At 47.4% G+C, this 19,805-nt stretch overlaps 1 protein-coding gene across 8 annotated transcripts in view; it reads right to left on the bottom strand.

Annotated features, from left to right (window-relative positions):
- PNPLA6 (patatin like domain 6, lysophospholipase) overlaps positions 1–19,805 on the bottom strand; it is an 82,101-nt gene that overhangs the window by 45,689 nt on the left and 16,607 nt on the right. For all 8 annotated transcript variants that reach the window (XM_081176117.1, XM_081176123.1, XM_081176119.1 and 5 more), the window contains exons 5-16: positions 19,606–19,688; positions 18,277–18,371; positions 16,460–16,600; positions 14,000–14,159; positions 12,951–13,031; positions 11,386–11,514; positions 10,010–10,090; positions 9,208–9,358; positions 7,889–7,972; positions 7,672–7,778; positions 6,646–6,837; positions 3,320–3,397 (exon numbers count right to left, since the gene is read on the bottom strand). In XM_081176117.1, coding sequence (XP_081032243.1) covers positions 3,320–3,397; positions 6,646–6,837; positions 7,672–7,778; positions 7,889–7,972; positions 9,208–9,358; positions 10,010–10,090; positions 11,386–11,514; positions 12,951–13,031; positions 14,000–14,159; positions 16,460–16,600; positions 18,277–18,371; positions 19,606–19,688 — 1,382 coding nt within the window. The remainder of the gene's footprint in view (positions 1–3,319; positions 3,398–6,645; positions 6,838–7,671; positions 7,779–7,888; positions 7,973–9,207; positions 9,359–10,009; positions 10,091–11,385; positions 11,515–12,950; positions 13,032–13,999; positions 14,160–16,459; positions 16,601–18,276; positions 18,372–19,605; positions 19,689–19,805) is intronic.

The raw sequence follows: 19,805 nt of genomic DNA, 5'->3' as shown, positions 1-19,805 counted from the left end.
TCTGTCTATCAATTACAGGGAATTATGATATTACATCTCCCTAGTATCTTCCATAGCTGGTTTGCTTCTTATCATGGACCCTGAGGCTCTGGGTGTCGGGATTCAAGCCTATTATCAGGAGAAACTGGCCACTCTCCAGGAACCCGGCTTGAATCACCGGTTGACCTCCCTGTCTGCATTCTCCGGCAGGATCCAGGCAGAGGTCACGATCGGCGATCCTCCTCAACGTGAGAAGAACACACCACTCTTCCCTGCCCCCCCAGGCAGGGGAAAGAGATAGACAGAAACGTATTTACATGCCTTTATTTCTGTCTTTGCAGCGTTACAGAAAAACACGTCTGCTCTCTTCAAACTCCAGCAGCCGAGAGACAAACTCCTCCTGTACTTCCTGTACAGCTCATATTACACTCTGAGCTAATTCCGGTGCTTTGCACTGTGAAAAGACTGTCCCTCTGTTTCCCATGGAACAGTCCCAACATTCCCATTTATGTTTTGCTTTCCAGCTAGCAGTTCGCGGCCACATTGCTTCTATATCGTAACACTGGGTTCAATCCTTTCACCTCCCAATAAACTTAGACCACTATGATGTGCAAGGATTTGTTAATTTGTACATAAGTGCCCATCTCATTGTGTTAATTGCTAACTGTGAGACAATTTAGTTCAATGGGTTGCAAATGAGTCCATCCCAGCATTAGAAAAATAATGATGATAATAATGATAATATTTATATCCACCCATCTGGGTGGCTTACAGCATACATAAAAATATAATAATAATAAGTAGTTTTATTTATAGCCCGCCCTCCCCAGCCAAAGCCAGGCTCAGGGTGGCTAACAACCAATAATAAAAACAAGTTGAATGAATACAACTTAAAAACAAGATTAAAATGCAACATTAAAACATTAAAATGCAGTCTCATCACAGGAGGAGAAAGGAAAAAAGAAAGAAGGGGAGGGAATCAAACTGACTCCAAGCCTAAGGCCAGGCGGAACAACTCTGTTTTACAGGCCCTGCAGAAAGAAATCAGATCCTGCAGGACCCTGGTCTCATGAGACAGAGCGTTCCACCAGGCGGGAGCCAGAGTTTAAAAGGCCCTGGCTCTGGTTGAGGCTAATCTAACTTCCTTAGGGCCCGGGACCACTAGGGTGTTGCTATTTATGGGCCTTGAGGTTCTCTGTGGGGCATACCGGGTGAGGTGGTCCGTAGGTACGAGGGTCCTAGGCCGTGAAGGGCTTTAAAGGTCAAAAGCAGCACCTTAAATCTGACCCTGTACTCCACCGGGAGTCAGTGCAGCTGGAAAAGCACTGGGTGAATATGCTCCCATGGCAGGGACCCCGTAAGGAGCCTCGCTGCAGCATTCTGCACCCGCTGGAGTTTCTGGGACAGCTTCAAGGGCAGCCCCGCGTAGAGCGAATTACAGTAGTCAAGCCTAAATGTTTAATAAAACATTAAACGCTAAAAAACAGAATATCTTATACAGATTACTAATAATACTAATAATGTTTACAGTTATACCCAAATTAAAATAACCGCCAACCCAACTAAACATTTAACCAGCCTCAACCCAACAAAAACAAAACAGAAGAACCAAAATTAAAACCGTTTAAAACATTTTAAAACATGTTAGCTAGTTTCCCCAATCCAATATTTGGTCCTTCTGGCCCTCCATGGGGAAGAAAGGTCTTTTAAGGTCATCCAACCACAAGTCCTATGAGTGCTTAAGAACCACACCTTCCAATGCCTTTCCAGCCTCCTCTTGGTAACCTGGCCAGCTCCAATGCAACCTGCCCCCTGCTTAGCTTGGAAACCCTTCCCAATGCTGAACTTAAATTTGCCTGCCTGCAGTTTCATAGTATCACTTCTTGTCCTGTCCATGGATGCCCAAAACTTGAAAAAGATCCAAGAGACAATCGAGGGCCTACAATAATATAAAACGAGGCTGAAGGAACCAGAGAGCAGAAGTCCCAGTAAAGGAAGAATGGATACAAAAACTTACGGAATATGCATAAATGGTGAAACTTACCGGAAAAATAAGAAATCAAGATAACAATTTTTTAAATAAAAGAATGGAAATGGACTATTGAATATTTACAGATAAATTGTAAACAGATAAGAACATTAGAAGGATTGCTGTAATAACCTGCAGTTTTATAAGAGTCTATATTTAAAGAAGATGAATAAATGAGTAAATTAAGTTTGGATAGGCAGAAGATATTAAAAATAAATTTAAGGAACCACAGAAAGAGGGGGAAGGAAGTCAAGTTTTGAAATGTCAAAATGATTGTAATTTATGTATAAACTTGAAAAGTTTAAATAAAAAATTAAACAATAATAAAAGAAAGCAGAAGGTGTGGAGAAAGGCTTGGGGAGGCAGGATTTGCTAAGAAACATGTCCATCAAACATTGGGGGAGGGGCCAGCACTAGATGCAGTCTACTGGTAAAGACAACTATTTTATGAGAGAGAGGGTGACAAAGAGAGGGGAATGTGCACTTTACAATTCTTTCCTGTGCTGCGTCATTGCATCCTCTCACTATAGTGTGTGTGTGTGTGTGTGTGTGTGTGTGTGTGTGTGTGTGTGCTGGTCCCGTGGGTTACCCAAGAGGCGAGGTCCAAGTCCGGTCCTTGGTCAAAGGTGCAAGTGGAGGCAGTCCATAGTAGCTGAAGCTGGGTGCAGGGCAGGGAGTAGGGTGAAGTCAGGAACAGACATGCAAGCAGGGAGCCAGGGCAGGTCAGGAGCTCCGGCAGGAAAGCAGGACAGGGTTCAGGCAGGAACTAGCAATGTTGCTCCCGCAACTTGGGACTGGGGCTAGCTGGCTTTTATCTGTCCCGATGCGCAGGGTGGCCCTGGTCCACAGGTGACTTGCCTCTCCTGGCCTGGAGGCGAGCACTCCTCCTGCAGGAACTTAGTTCCCTCCGCCTCTCTGCCCTGAGCCTCAGCAGCTCAGAAGAGGCTGGAGGGTTACTGGACCCAGAGGCAACCTCAGCTTCCCCTGACGGGGCTGAGAGTGGAGCACCTGCAGGCAATGGGTCCTCCATCACCTCAGGAGCCAGAGCAGACTCAGCTGGTACCTGCACCTGAGGATCCAGCACAGGTGAGGACCCTTCAGGCTCAGGCCCCAGGCCCGGCTCAGCTGGTTCTGGAGGCGGAGACTCCTGTGCAGGCTGGGATTCCTCAGCTTCAGCCTCTGAGTCCGAATCCCAGGCCATCACAGTGTGTGTGTGTGTGTGTGTGTGTGTGTGTGTGTGTGTGTAATACTGCACCCCATCCTCCCTCCTCTGGGCCAGACGGCTTTGCTGGTGCCACCCATAAAACTTACTTGATCTCCTTGGCGGGCAATGACGGTCCCAGCCTTGGCATGGTGCAGCAACACCCGGTTATTGAGCAAGGAGGAATCCTGTGGAAAGAGAAGAAGGGTGAGGGCAATCTGGGACAAGGGTGTGCTATCGGGGCTGTAGTCCAAGCCCTGCAAGAGTGAAGGGCCATTAGAATATTAAAAGTAAAGGTAAAGGTACCCCTGCCCGTACGGGCCAGTCTTGACAGACTCTGGGGTTGTGTGCCCATCTCACTCAAGAGCCGGGGGCCAGCGCTGTCCGGAGACACTTCCGGGTTACGTGGCCAGCGTGACAAAGCTGCATCCGGCGAGCCAGCGCAGCACACGGAAACGCCATTTACCTTCCCGCCACTAAGCGGTCCCTATTTATCTACTTGCACCTGGGGGTGCTTTCGAACTGCTAGGTTGGCAGGCATTAGAATATTATTATTATAATATTATAATATTATATGATCCCAAAAACTGTTTGAGGCATTTTCTCCTCTCTCATATGTTATCCCAAAACCCCCTTCCTTAAAGGGGGGAGGGAGGTTTTTACACGAGCCAGAAGAACAAGGCTTTTTCTTCTTGCTTAGATGTTACAGTGAAAATGGGTCTCTCTCTCTGGAATGTCAGGCTTAGGCGGGTAGAGATAAGAGCAAGGTTGAATGAGTGTTACTGTAACCCCAGACAGGGGGAGGCTGAAAAGGAGGAGGGTAACACAAGAAACAAAGCTATATCTTATTGCTATTAGTGTAAATCACATGTTTTGCATGTGAACACCTGTCCATGCATTCTAAGGGGTATAAAAAGCTGACACGCTCAGAATTGGGTGTGCAGATTGCGAGCTTATCGCGCTGTGCCTTAGTCCTGCATATGCATTTCAAATAAATCCTTTTGAATCCTGCAAGATTGATTGCCACTTTGTGTGAATCTGTGCTCCGGGGACCCAATGGCAAATATGGAGAAAGTCCAACAAGAGGAGCCATGGTCTCCAACACCCGGTGGAGCAAAAGGAGCCAGGCCGGCGACCAATCCTGCAGCAAAGAAGCCAGGTCCTCAGCATGTCAAGGCCCATGGAGAGCCCAGCTCCTGCAGTGGCAGATGTGGGGTAGCTGAGCTCCCAGAAGGGAAACAACTTGCTGGGCCAGGTGAGGAAATCAGCACTCTTGAAAATTCCCAGGCCTGATCGTGACAGGTGAACATTGCACAGGCTCTCAACCCAAGCATAGTAAAAGAAACATCAACCCAAGAAACGAAACTAATATGGAACCGGTCTAGCTATCATGGCTCACCTCAAAGACCCTGGGGACTGCAGTTGTCTCAAGGCACCGAGACTCACCTCCTTTCCAGGCCTCAAGAGGCTCTGAAGCTTAAAGCAGTTGGATGTAAGCCCTGACCCCAATTGTTTATGTAATTTACAGGGCATTTAATTTCTGTTAATTTCAATGCAAATTGACCTGATCGGCACCTCCCAGACTAATGTGTAGATCAGAACATAATTATTCTTTTACGAGTTTCGCAATCAAGCTTTTACGAGTTTTGCAACTGCGGTTCTTGAGTGACTCCAGACTGTCGGTATTTTGTGGGAGTGATTCAACCGCATGTCAGACATTTAGGTTTCTGCATTAAGGAGGATTAAATAATGGGCCCTGCCGCCAACAAATCCACAACCAACTTCTTACAGGTAGGAGGAAGACAGTGTGGGATTAACAACTGACTGATGGAAAGAGCCATAGCCTTTGAAACCTTAAGTTCTTTTTCCTAACCAGTTTTTAAAATTGATTTTTAAATTCCTTTTACTGTAATTTTGTACATTGTATAACGCCTTGCTGCATCCCCCCCAAAAAGCTCAGTCTATGAACATTAAAATATATATGAAATATATATTTAAAAGCCTCTGCACAAACAAGTAGAGAGAGCTCACTACTTGTGATCCCCAGCAACTGGAAATCAGGGACGTAACGGGACAAAACTAGCCACTGATGATAAGAAGCCTCTTATGTGGCCTTGAAAACAGAGCAATCAAGAATTTCTGAAAAAACAATGGGATATAGCTCTGCCCAAGGCGTGATGGAGAACAGCAACAACCGGGAAAAGATAGACATACAGTGGTACCTCGCAAGACGAATGCCTCACAAGACTAAAAACGCGCAAGACGAAAGAGTTTTCCGTTTTTTGAGTCGTTCTGCAAGACGAATTTCCCTATGGGCTTGCTTCGCAAGACGAAACGTCTTGCGAGTTCTTGCGAGTTTGTTTCCTTTTTCTTAAAGCCGCTAAGCCGTTAATAGCCGCTAAGCCGCTAATAGCCGTGCTTCGCAAGACGAAAAAACCGCAAGACGAAGAGACTCGCGGAACGGATTAATTTTGTCTTGCGAGGCACCACTGTAATATTTTACAAGGACAGGAAGAAACATCAAGGACAGAATAATTGCCACACACAGGAAGAACAAGGATACAGTTTGAGTGCCTCACCTGTAGTTTTATAAATCATTTAATGCATGGGTAGGCAAACTAAGGCCCGGGGGCCAGGTCTGGCCCAATCGCCTTCTCAATCCGGCCCATGGGCGGTCCAGGAATCAGAGTGTTTTTACATGAGTAGAATGTGTGCTTTTATTTAAAACGCATCTCTGGGTTATTTGTGGGGCATAGGAATTCATTCATTATTTCTCCCCCAAAATATAGTCTGGCTCCCCACAAGGTCTGAGGGACAGTGGACTGGCCCCCTGCTGAAAAATTTGCTGACCCCTGTTTTAATGTGTCAGTACGAATGGAAGTCGTTAATATTGCAGTTGTCGTATAAGGGATTGTCATTTTGACCGGAGTGTAATTGAAATTAATAAGATTTTGGAACGCAGAAATAAAGTAAATCATCCAACCATCAATTCTAGCATGTCGGGGTGGGGTGGGGTGGGGTGGGGTGGGGCTGAATGATATAATTTGGCATCTAAATGATTGTAATTAGGAACTGTATTATAATTTGGCATTGTTAAAATGAGGCTATTATTGGTTTACAGAGGTACCTCGGGTTACAAACACCTAAGGTTAAACTTAGGGTTACAGACTCTGCTAACCCGGAAGTAGTACCTCAGGTTAAGAACTTTACCTCAGGATGAGAACAGAAATTGCGTGGCAGCAGCAGGAGGCCCCATTAGCTAAAGTCGTACCTCAGGTTAAGAACGGTTTCAGGTTAAGAACGGACCTCCGGAACAAATTAAGTTCATAACCAGAGGTATGTATTGTAATTGAAAACTAATAAAAAATTATGTGGCCTTGAAAAACAACCAATTCCCATGCAGAATGAGAAGTAAGGGATCCCAGACGGCATCTACCTCAATCTTCATGAGCTTGACCAGCTCCCGCTTGGCAGCCTCAAAGATGGCGCTCGTCTGGCATCCTTGGTAGGGGCCGAAGGGACAGTCGCCCGTTGCAGAGTCGTCCTCGCAGTAGTTGTAGTGGTAGACCCCAGACGGCTGCTCCTCCACCGTCACAGACTTCCGCTCCCGGGGCTCATGGGATGTCGACTGCCAAGGATGGTGACAAGGTAAGGTCAGGTAGGGGACAGAGGGGGAAAGAAGCTACCGGAGAGGAAGGCTCCCGCGAGAGGGAAAGGAAAGAAACCCACCATCTCCACCAGGCACAACCCGCTTTTTTATATACTGTATAAATACACTGGAACCTTGGGTTTGTTTGTTTTTTACTTTTTCAATTTAAAGTTTTACAATCAATTATCCAACAACCAACATAAAAACAAGATTACAAAGAATCTCCTGAACTTTCCTCCTCCCCTCTGTGGGTCCTTTCATTAACCATTTCCTCCTGCATCTTTTAGAATAATCCAAATCTTTTACATCTCCATTATATCCAAAAAATAAACTACAAGTGTTATTCCAATCCTACTAATGATTTTAGCTGTTTACAATGGCTTTTAAGATAATTTTTCTGTTAAAAAATTGGTCTTCCCAATTTCTCCTTTTGCCCTTCTAGGCTCTGACGCTTTCTGGTTTAAATTTCTGATTCTTTGCTTCTTTTTGTTATATGCTTGCACTTTGGTTGTTGCTATTGAATCAGTAAGAAAAATGAAACAATGCAAGAGTTTCTACAAAAGCAGAGTAATTCTAATTCTCTCTCACCTGAAGTCATCTGACTGAGATTACAACCACACATCACCACCTGACAGGCTCCATCTTAGGGAAACCCAGCCAGATGGGTGGGGTATAAAGAATTATTATTATTATTATTATTATTATTATTATTATTATTATTATTATTAATTTCCTCCCTCGCTGTGTATCTATCTAGGGCAGCAACAGCATCCCACAGGCACCAGCAGAGCATCCCAATCGCTAGAGACTCACCCGGGCGAAGCCGGCCAGTGAGACGGAGCTGTCTTCCTGAAGGGACACTGAGATGCGGCCTCGTTCGTAGGCCATGTCAAAGTCTGAGCGGGGGCCCCTCTGGATCCCTGAGTGAGGAAAGAACACCAGAGAAATGGAGCAGACTGAGCCCAAGGCCCGCGGATTCTGTGTCTCCACAGGAAGGCAGAAGGTGGTCAAGGCAGAGAGAGACACATACCTGAGATATCAACTGGCATGGAGATGCAGCGACTCAGCAGCGGGGCAGCGGGAGGTTCCAGCAGACCTGCTTTCAACGGGTCACCTGGCAGTATAAAAGGCTGTCACTCACCAGGCCCAAGAGACACGTGGGCGCCTCATGTTAATAATAATAACAACTTTATTTATACCCCGCCCATCTGGCTGGGTTTCCTCAGCCACTCTGGGTGGCTCCCAACAGAACACTAAAAACAGAATAAAACTTCAAACGTTAAAAACTTCCCTAAACAGGGCTGCCTTCAGATGTCTTCTAACAGTCAGATAGTTGTTTATTTCCTTGACATCTGATGGGAGGGCGTTCCACAGGGTGGGCACCATTACTGAGAAGGCCCTCTGCCTGGTTCACTGTACATTTCTCGCAGTGAGGGAACCGCCAGAAGGCCCTCGGAGCTGGACATCAGTGTCTGGGCTGAACAATGGGGATATCCTTCAGGTATACTGGGCTGAGGCCATTTAGGGTTTGAAAGGTCAGCACCAACACTTTGATTTGTGCTCGGAAACATACTGGGAGCCAATGTAGGTCTATCAGGACCGGTTTTGTATGGTCTTGGCGGCCACTCCCAGTCACCAGTCTAGCTACCGCATTCTGGATTAATTGTAGTTCCTTGAGAAAAGAGTTCACTGAAAACAGAGATCTGCTTCTTTTAGCGCTGACCTTCATCTGGCTCCAGCCTTGACAGATACGTACACCTGCCAAGGCCAAGAGTATGCAGGGAAAGGAGGAAGGACAGCGAAGAGGGGAGAATCAGCTGAGACAATGTGGGGTGTTGCTCTCCTGGCTGCTATGTAACTCAGACAGAGACCTGCAGAGACCGTCAGTAGCATCACAGCCTCCCTCCCAGCTCCTGTGGTGCCATATTGAGGGGAAGCCACTGGAGGCAGAAGCCAAGCTTCTTTGCTGCCCCAAACATTGGCGCACCCAAGAGAAACTGCTTAAATTTCTGCCTGCTCAGAAGGAGTAAAATACAGCTGTCTGGGGCAGGCTCACGCTGCACAGAAAACTGACAACCCACACTTGTCTCCCCTGAGCTCCACTTTTGATTCCAAGAACAGCCCTTATTTCCTTCCCCTGGAACGGAGAGCTAAATCCACGTCTGAGATGGCATCCTTTGTTTTTACCTCCCTCGCCTCATCTGCGTTGGGGAAGTTGAAGGTCCAGCTGGGGATGAGCTAAATGTTTAGCAGCCGGTGCCTGCAGAACACCAGGCTCTCTGGAAACAGAGGACCCACCCACAGCCTCCCCATGGACAAGTCAGATGCACACGCGTCAAATTCCCTTACCTTGGTCCTTGGAGGAAGCTTCCCCCTGCCTTCCAGAGCTATCCTTGGCATCCTCGATGGAGGAGGCGCTAATGACACGCTTGCTGTGTCGGACAGGGCTGGTACGAGAGGTGTGGCCCGACTGGGGGAATAGCCGCAGTGGTTGCATCTCCTGGGGATGGAGAACACAGTCATGTTTGTCTGAGTACGTTTCCGAGCACAATCCAAAGTGTTGATGCTGACCTTTAAAGCCCTAAACGGCCTCAGTCCTGTATACCTGAAGGAGCGTCTCCACCCCCATCGTTCTGCCCGGACACTGAGGTCCAGCGCCAAGGGCCTTCTGGCGGTTCCCTCACTGCAAGAAGCAAAGCTACAGGGAACCAGGCAGAGGGCCTTTTCGGTAGTGGCACCCGCCCTGTGGAACGCCCTCCCATCAGATTTCAAAGAGATAAACAACTACCTGACATTTAGAAGACATCTGAAAGCAGCCCTATTCTGGGAAGTTTTTAACGTGTGACATTTTAATGTATTCCAATCTTTGTTGGAAGCCGCCCAGAGTGGCTGGGCGGGGTACAAATAATAATAAATTATTATTATTATTATTATTATTATTATTATTATTATTATTATAACATAAGCAGGGGGGAAGGGGGGTGGTAGTGGAGGATAGATGCTGCCTGCCAAAGCCTTTTGCTTAGCTTAGAAGCCCTAACCCCTAACACAGCGGAGGGAAGGTGGGATGTGCTCAGGGACCAGGTACGGCTGCTTCCAGCCAGACAAGGGTGGGGGAGAGAAGGCAGAATGAGGTAGGACAGGAACTCACGTGGCTGAAAAGCTCATTGGTCAGGCCAAGGTAGTTGTGCAAAGCCAAGAAGGTGACTCTCTGAAGGCGCACCATGATGATCTGAAAGGGAAAGAGGCAGAAGGGCAGGTCAGTTGTACAATTTCCTCGCAAGGGGAGCTTTTCAATTCCCTTTTCAATACTCTCAGTCCGAGGGTTGTTTCAGTCCGATAAATAGCCTGTGGCGTTCTCTATAGCAGGGACTGGCGAGGAGGTTTCAGAAACCTCTCTTCTCCACCACCGCATCTTTCAAGGACTTGGAAGCTACTTGGGTTATCAAAAAGACTGAGCCCCACAATTCTGCCTTGGATTGGCTAAATCCAAATGGCATTTGCATGCCTAGAAGACGAACCCCCCCCCCCCAAAGGATAAAAGCCTCCAGCAGCCAGCAGCTGTTAAGTTCCTGGGCATGCCTTGGCTGAACACTTTCAGAGATGCGGTGTTCTGAAGATTGTGACAAGTGGGGGCTGAACCCTCTTTTTCCCTCCATTTTTACCATCAACATCATCATCATCATCATCATCATCATCATCATCATCATCATCTCGTGGCCTGCTTCTGCCAATCATGGGAAGAGTCAATGACTTACACAAAGACACACAAACATCCCAGAAATCCCTATGCAACCCCCACCCATGGCAAGTATGTGGAATATACTCAACAACATGATCTGGAGGTCAACTGTTGTACATATAGGCCAGGCCAAATGCATGAACCAGTGTCAGTCTGCTGCCAGCAACTCCCGGCTGGTTGCCCAGCAACGTATAAAGACAAGGAAATGTTTCTTAGCGTCCGCTTTTAATTCAGTATTTACAGAGAGAGGCTATAGAACCCAGCCTCTGGGATAATGGCGTTGTCCCGAGTGAATCTCCACCCCATCTCTCCCACTTCCTCATTCATCATTCTCATCGTCTCCTCTATGGGTGCTGCTATGTGCCCTCTGTCTTTGAGCTCTTTGCTCTCCTACTTTCAAGGCTCGCCGGGTTCTGGGAGATGGAGGGCCTGGAATGCTTTCTAAAGACACTGTGTCCGTTGGCTGTCACCCCCTTGGTGTATCTTCCTCTTCCTCCTCCTCTTCCATTATTCCCCAGCTTTCCCCCTCATCTGCCTCTGAGCTGCGACCTCCCGCAAACCCCAGCTGTATATCTAAACAGCCTTCCTTTTCCTCCTCCCTGCTCAAGCTGGGGAGGTGGTCTCCACCATTCCTCCTCTGCCCAGTCCCTGACAACCCAGAGACTAGAGAACAGAGATGGTGGAGGTGCAGAAGTAAGGGGAGGAGACACAGAGAGAGAGAAGGACGGGGGGCAGAGAAGGAGAGACCACTCTGGAGACAGTGAAGCAATGGGTAGGGCACTCACCTGCACCACCCGGACTAGGCTCTCAGGATACTTCTCAAAGACAGCCGAGAAGGCCTCCACTGGCAGACGCAGGACTGTGGAGTCCTCAGCTACCCGTGCAGAAACTGTCCGGTACGGGCGTTGGTGACCCTGTTGGGAAACTAATCTTAGAACAACAGGGGCCTGGCCCCTGATTCGACCCACACCCGCCGCTCCAAAGAGCCCATCTTCCTAGACAACCATGCATTTTTTGTCAGAAGGCAGTGTCAGTACGCCTTTCAACCGATGTCAGTGACTGGGCTAGGCAACTGGAGCACTTTCAGACACCCTCCAATCCTGGAAAGCAGCTCTCAGTGCACTGGACTCACAACTGTGAATTGTGAGCACCAGACTCAGCAGAGTATAAATAACATGGAAGCTAGCTGTGAAGAATAACAGCTTTTATTTCTAATAGCTACTACAAATTAAAGAACTACTGGCTTGCATGAGTGTTACAGCTCCCACTCAGCCATCTAGTCACTACATAGATAAGACTCTCTCCACACACACAGTCAGGCAGGAGAGGAAGAAGAGAAGAGTAGTTTCCACCCCCTCCTTTCTTAAAACATCAGATCAGGAGATTCTTGCAATGGGAGGGGGTGAAAATATCAATAGGCAGACGCTTAAAACGGGGAAGTGGCAGGGGAAGAGAGGAACCTGTGGGGCCCCACCAAGTGTTGTTGGACTCCAACTCCAACCCTAGCCAGCATGGCCAATGGTCATGGAAGATGGGAAGAAGAGAAGCAGAAGAGTTTGGATTTGATATCCCGCTTTATCACTACCCGAAGGAGTCTCAAAGCGGCTAACATTCTCCTTTCCCTTCCTCCCCCACAACAAACACTCTGTGAGGTGAGTGGGGCTGAGAGAAGGATGACTAACCCAAGGTCACCCAGCAGCCGCATGTGGAGGAGCGGGGAAGCGAACCCGGTTCACCAGATTACGAGTCCACCGCTCTTAACCACTACACCACACTGGCTCTCTCCAACACCAGGCGTTGTTGGACTCCAACTCCAACCCTAGCCAGCACGGCCAATGGTCATGGATGATGGGAGGTGGAGCTTAGCAACAGCTGCAGCACCATGGGCCAGCACCCCTGGGCTTAAACAGATCTGGATCCTTCTGCTCCACCAATTCCACTACACAGAAGAGATCATGGTGCCTCGGCTGCTGCTAGCCTCGAGATCGGTTCCCACCTTTAGCTCATCCCGTGGGGTAAGCCAGGGGAGGGAGCGGCATGGGTGGGAGAAGGAGCAATGAGGCTGGAACCCACAACTAGAAGAACTTGGAGCCTGGAGCCACATGGTGGAAATGGCAAGGAAGAAGATTTAGGCTGACGACGAGGCGAAACTTCGTAACTGCAAGAGTTGTCTGACAGGGGAACAGACTTGCCTCAGGAAGGGGTGGGCTCTCCTCCCCTGGAGGCTTGGGATGCTGTGGTTGCATCCTCCACTGCAGTCCCTGCGTGGAGGAAGGGGCCAGACTAGATGGCTTCGCAGGCCCTTTCCGTATCTAGGATTCTAACAAGCTGAGGAGGACAAGGATCCTACCGTGATGACGTCCAGGATGCTGAGGAGGCTGTGTACGCTGTCGCCCGGAAAGACCTCCTTCACAAGGGTCTCTTTCCCATCCTGAATCAAACAAAGAGATTTAATTTTTTTAAACAATTGTTTATTTGGTTTTCAAATCAAAGTTTTACAATCACATATCCAATATATAAAAAGATTCCTCGGAATCTCCTGGACTTCTCCCCTCTGTGGGTCCTATTGTTAATCATTTCCTCCTGCATCTTTTATAATAATCCAAATCTTTTACATCTCCGTTCTGTCCAAAATTAAACATTCAACTACAGTCGTACCTCGGCTCCCGAAAGCCTTGGGAGTCGAACATGCCGGCTCCCAAATGATCAAAAACCAAAAGTGAGTGTTCTGGTTTTCGGATGTTTTTTGGGAAGCGGAATGTCCAGTGTGGCTTCCGCTATTGTTTCCGGTGCGCCTGTGCAATTGGAAACCAAACTGAAGCCACACCTTGCTTTCTGAATATTTCGGAAGTCGAATGGACTTCCAGAATGGATTCCGTTCGACTTCTGAGGTACGGCTGTACAAGTGTTATTCCAGTCATGCTAACAATTTTAACTGTTTACAATGGTTTTTAAGATAAATTATAAATGTTCCCCATTCCTTATTGAAATGTTGGTCTTCCCAATTTGTGATCCTTCCAGTCATTCGGCATTTTGCCCATTCGGCATTTTCCATCAACTTAATCTGCCATTCTTTTCTGGTAGGGACTCTGTCTTCTTCAACCAAACAAAGACATTTGCGATGGGCTAGCCGCGCTCAGACCCAAACAGAGCACCCCTCCCCACGTCATCCTTTGCAGGAACCACAATCAAGGTCTCCCACACAAGCCCCACTGGAACGTACAATAGCTGCATGCAACTGTGCCAATGGGTCTTGTGCAGCTCTGTTCGTTCCTTGCCGCGACGAACGCCAGGCCACGCCCAACTCTTGCCCTCTGAGCCGCATAGCAATGCACGACTATGGAATCGTCCGCATGGAGTTTCCTGATGTTGCCCGACGGAGCTCCCCGCTGCCCTCACCTGCTCAGACAGGAAGAGCTCCAGCTTTCCGTCTTGGACCACGTAGATGCTGGTGTCAGGCTGACCCGGGCGAAAAACGTACTCGCCTTGCTGGCACTGCTGGAAGGTCATGTGCTTGCACAGCTCCAGGAACAAAGGCTTCTCAAAGTGGCCTAGCACCCTGCGAGGAAGGAAGAGGGCACCATCACCACAACACTCTCCTTGCACCACGCCATGCCCCGGAAGAGGGTTCAGAAACATCAGAATTCAGTTGCTCGTTGGAGCAAGACAGTTTGAGCATATTATATCGATCCTGGTCTGACTGCCCTGGCCACCGATTAGTTTCCGGGCCCAATTCAAAGTTTTGACCTATAAAGCCTTAAATGGCTCAGGGTCACAATACCTCAAGGACCACCTCTTTCCATATGAACCTACTAGGACCCTGAGATCAACTTCTGAGGCCCTTCATCGTGCGCCTCCTAAACGACAGGTCCAGAGGTTGGCAACATGAGAACGGGCCTTTTCTATAGTGGCTCCCTGTCTGTGGAATGCTCTCCCCAGGGAAGTTCGCCTGGCGCCTTCATTATACACCTTTAGACACCAGGCGAAAACATTACTCTCCAACTAGGCCTCTGGCTGATTGACATCCAATGCCCTTTTAAAATTTATTGTGGACATGGGGAATTATTGGGTTGTTTTTGTTTTTATTACATGTTCTGTGTTTTTATACTGTGATTTTGCGTTAAGAACCACCTTGGGATCTGCAGGTATAGGGTAATATACTACTACTACTAATAATAACGATGTTGGCTATTTGCTCTGGGCTGCCTGCAAAAGCCATAAGGATAGCAGCAGCAAGGCATTCCTTTTAGGTATAATCACAAACGATATTCCTGACAATCAAAGGAAAGTATTCCTCTATGTGACAACAGCTGCCAGGATGCTCATAGCAAAAGATTGGAAAGGGAGAAAAATTCCATCAATGAAAGAACGGCAAATTAAATTTTGTGAATATATACATCTGGCAAGACTCACAGCATTCATAAGGGGACAATTGGACCAAAAATTATTAAAAGAATGGGGATGTGCTAAAGAGTATATGAAAAAACATTGTTCTGGAGTAAGTATATCGGTATGTAACGAATGAAGCTTTGCAGGGTTAAAGAAAGAGATAAATGGTGCAAAAAGTATAAAGATAGAGGCAATCTACATTAGACACAACTTAGAAAGAGTAAAAATTTTGAGGTCTTAGAACAAAGGAAGGAAGTCAATATGTATATACGTACGTAACTATTAGAATGATGATATGGTTTTATTTGTAGATGTGGGGATTTTTTGTTTTGTTTTTTTGTTTTGCTTGCTTGTACTGCTTTATTTATTCGATGTTTGTAATTTTTGTTGTAATTTTGCATTGAAAAAAGAATAATTAATTATTATTTTTTTAAAAAGGATAGCAGTAGCAGCAGCAGCAGCAAAGCCAAGGAGCTGGGGAGAGGATTTAGCAACCTGTTCCCCAGGCACAATTTCCTCTTCACGGTGAGGCTATATGCACATCCTCTATGAGGTGTGGTGAATGTGCACAAAGGTCACTTGTTAGGAACATTAATTCTTGTTATTCCCCACGCACAGCAATCCAATTTGCTTGAATTCCCTCCCTTTCTGTGTACTGTTCTAAAAACCAGGTCGTTGGATTCTCTTGAGAGTAGCAGAACCAGAAAGAAAAAGAATGGCAGAAGCTAGTAAATGGCCGCCCCAAATGTTGCGTGGAACCGACACTGCTCAAATCTACGCCAAGGAAAACAATGCAGGGAAACTTGAAAGCTGGAGATGTAGCTGTTACTTCAGGGGTAGCCAAGATGGTGGCCTCCAGATGTTTCGGACTACAACTCCCATAATCCCTTGCTGGCTGCGGCTGATGGGAGTTGTCCACAATATGAGGAGGGCACCAAGTTGCCTCAAATTGGGAAGCGTTTTAGCAAAAGCTGAAAAACGGCCTCTCTCCAGCTTGAAGCATCCATGCAAAAGCATCCCCTTCCCCACCGCCATCATATTCTTATTAATTTTGTTAACTGTATCATCATCTGGCTTCCTACATTCTGGTGAAGGGTTGTGGCCTGGCAACAGGATCCTGACTGTGTGGCAAAGCAGAGGCACGCTCTGTTCAATGGCTGTGCCAGCTGCCCAGGTACAGTGGTACCTTGGGTTAAGAATTTAATTCGTTCTGGAGGTCCGTTCTTAACCTGAAACTGTTCTTAACCTGAAGCACCACTTTAGCTAATGAGGCCTCCTCCTGCTGCCGCGCTGCCAGAGCACGATTTCTGTTCTCATCCTGAAGCAAAGTTCTTAACTCAAGGTACTATTTCTGGGTTAGCGGAGTCTGTAACCTGAAGCGTCTGTAACCCGAGGTACCACTGTACTTCCTGTGGCTTCCCCCTTGACCTCCTATCCAGGTCACAACCTGAACCCCCCCCCGGCACGTACCGCACATTCTTCAGCATGTAGAGCACTTCGGAGGGCAGGTGAGAGTTGGCCACGTCAAACTCTGTGAGATCGGCCTCCAGGACGGAGGGGGGCGGCTCCTTCAGCTGAAGGGTGGGCAGCTCCTTCTTGATACGCAGGATCCTGAGCGGAGGGAGGAAAAGGCAGAGGTTCCTCAGAGGGATGGAAGGAAGCCAACCAGCCAGCCAGCCAGCTTCTTGTTCTTGCAAATAAAGACAGAGACTCCCTCCTTCCCTCTGCAGTGGGCGCTCGGGTTGCGAACATGATCTGTGCAGGAGGCACGTTCACAACCCGCAGCATTCGCAACCCGCAGCGCCACGTCTGCGCACGCGCAGGTCGCAATTTGGCGCTCCTGCGCATGCGCAAAGCACACTTCAGCGCTTCTGCACATGCGCTGAAACCCAGAAGTAACCCGTTCCAGTACTTCCGGGTTCGATGCGGTGCGCAACCCGAAAACATGCAAAAAAACAACTAATACACCCCTCTTCCTTCCATGCTCCTTTTAGCTTTTGGGGGAATGTGCCAGTTTGATAATAATAATAATAATAATAATAATAATAATAATAATAATAATAATAATAATAATAATAATAATTTTTATTTATACCCCCGCCCATTTGGCTGAGTTTCCCCAGCCACTCTGGGCAGCTCCCAATTGAGTGTTAAAAACAATACAGCATTAAATATTAAAAACTTCCCTAAACAGGGCTGCCTCCAGATGTCTTTTAAAAATAGGATAGCTGCTTATTTCCTTGACATCCGATGGGAGGGCGTTCAACAGTTTTTAAGGCCTGAAAGAGGCGCTGGATTAACTCCCTCCTTCACACCGGGTCCTCTGTTTCATTTCTATATCGCTATCCTGCCCCGAGTTCACTGTGCCCACTTAGGAATAAACAACATTGCAAGTTTCAAGGCTCATGATGCATGTTCTCTCTCTCTCACTCTCTTCAAGTTTCTAGTCCTCACAGGTGAAGGGAGCAAAGATGCAGAACTTGAAGGGATACAGAGGCATGTCCGAAGAAGGACCCAATTTGTGTGTTTGTGCAGGTTAACTACTTGCCTGCAGACTGCCTCACCAGAATGGTGCATGCTCTAGTTATCTCCCACTTGGACTACTGCAATGTGCTCTATGTGGGGCTACCTTTGAAGGTGACCTGGAAACTACACATAATCCAGAATGCAGCAGCTAGACCAGGCATAGGCAAACTCGGCCCTCCAGATGTTTTTGGCTGCCATGATCCCTAGCTAGCAGGGTGTCAGGGAAGAGTTAGAGTTAGGAGATTCCAGTTTCCCAGAGGGAGAAAGCATTGCCCAAGGGGGGGGGGAGAAGAGCAGTGAATTGAAGAGAAGAGAGCAACAGGAACAACAGGGAGGGACCGGCTGTTCCCAGGAAAGGCAAGGGTTAAGTTCTAGCTCAGATTCGGAGGAGGGGAGATACAAGCCAGCTCTGGCCAGGAGGTTAGAAAAAAGAGCGGGAAAGCGAAGGGAAGGGCGCCTTCGCCATTTTGAGGGTGGCTGGTCATGGAGAAGCAGAGCTCAGAAGGTATCTGAAAGAAGTGACTCTGAGGAATAATATTTAAGAACTGTTTATAAGATTGTTTTGTTAATATGCAATAAAAAGTTATAAAAGAACAAGAAGCGTTTGTGTGGTGAACTGAAGAGGACAACGACCAGTCCTGACACAGGGCCAGTGGTCAGGGATGATGGGAACTGTAGTCCCAAAACATCTGGAAGGCCGAGTTTGCCTATGCCTCTTTCCCTGACATGTGCATGCTTTCTGCTCTAGCTAACCGACTCACTTTTTGGCAATGTTCAACATCTTGAGCTTCTTCTTCATGCGCGGACGGGAAGCAGACATGGTGGTGTCGACCAGAGAGGAAGTGGATTGAGAAACCTAGCAAGAAAGGAAATGTGGTAAGTGGAAGGAGGAACCCTGCAGCCACCCAGGCCTATATACCTGCTGCCAGTCTTTTGTTACACACATTTACTAGCCAGGATCAAGACACCTCAACAGAGGCTGCAGGTTACCCTCCCAAGAGCCATACTTTGCATATCAGCTTCTCCCCTTGGGAACCACATGACAAATATCAACAGGAAGGGAATATCCTGGCCCAGCCACACAAACACCCTCAACAGTCCCTGCTCCCACACCTGCCAAAGCCTTAATGTCCAAGATATTTTCCTGAATAAGCAGACTGAAATTCCCGGGTGTCAAAAAGGGTCATTTATATAAGCCACTACTGTGGCACGAGTTTTGTTAGCCCCAAAATGGAAAATGAGCGAGGTCCCAACCAAAGAAGAGTGGCAACTTTAGTTGACAGAGTACGAGCAGCTTGCAGACTTAACATATAGAATAAGAGAACAAGAAGAACAGACGTTTAGAGAAGATTGGGAAACGTTTATTGAATAGATGGGAAATAACCGTGTACAGTTGAAAACGCTGACAGCGTTAAGATAAATTCAGCAGTGTAAATAAGTTATGATGGATGTAATAATGGAATAACGAATTGTATCGTTTTTTGTAAAATATGCAGGAATTTATGATATGTAATATGAACCATGGAAGTCACTGATATTTTGAGGATGTAAAAATGAGTACAGTCGTAGCTCGGAAGTCAAACGGAATCCGTTCCTGAAGTCCATTTGACTTCCAAAACATTCAGAAACCAAAGCACGGCTTTTGATTGGCCACAGGAAACTCCTGCAGCCAATCGGAAGCCCCGTTGGACGTTTGGGTTCCAAAGAATGTTTGCAAACCGGAACACTCTCTTCCAGGTTTGCGGCATTTGAGAGCCAAAACGTTTGACTCGCAAGGCGTTCAGGATGCAAGGTGGGACTATACTTTAAATTGGAAAACAGAAAATTTAATAAAAATTATAAGCAATAGCAGAAGGGCCAGAGTCACGGTGACCGGCCCAGACAACAGGAGGCTCAAGTAAGCTTTGGGATGCAGAGAAGCCATTCGCTGAGACACCGCATAATTCCCCATTCCCAAGTCAACCAATTCATCTCAAATAAGTCATTCTACCACTCCAGCACAACCATTCCATGCGAAAAACACACACACACACACACACACACACACACACACACACACAGTGTGGGTCCTGTCCCTTTCCTCCAATTACCTTGCGCATTATCTTCCTCCCATAGAACAACACTTTGTCCCGCTTGCGAAAGCGATATTTGGGCTGTTCCTGGGCCTGGACCTCTGCAGGGAAGGGAGGAAGGAGGAGACCAAAGATCAGGTCAGGTCAGCAGGCCCGGCCCCGCCTTGGCAAAAAAGCTGCCCACTGGCATGGCGCGCCCACTTCCCACAGCCCCATAG

The sequence above is a fragment of the Podarcis bocagei genome (assembly GCF_964188305.1).
Source record: "Podarcis bocagei genome assembly, chromosome: 17".
In the NCBI taxonomy this organism is placed as follows: Eukaryota; Metazoa; Chordata; class Lepidosauria; order Squamata; family Lacertidae; genus Podarcis; species Podarcis bocagei.
The sequence above is the reverse complement of the archived record's forward strand: the minus strand, read 5'-3'. Positions and strand labels throughout refer to the sequence as shown.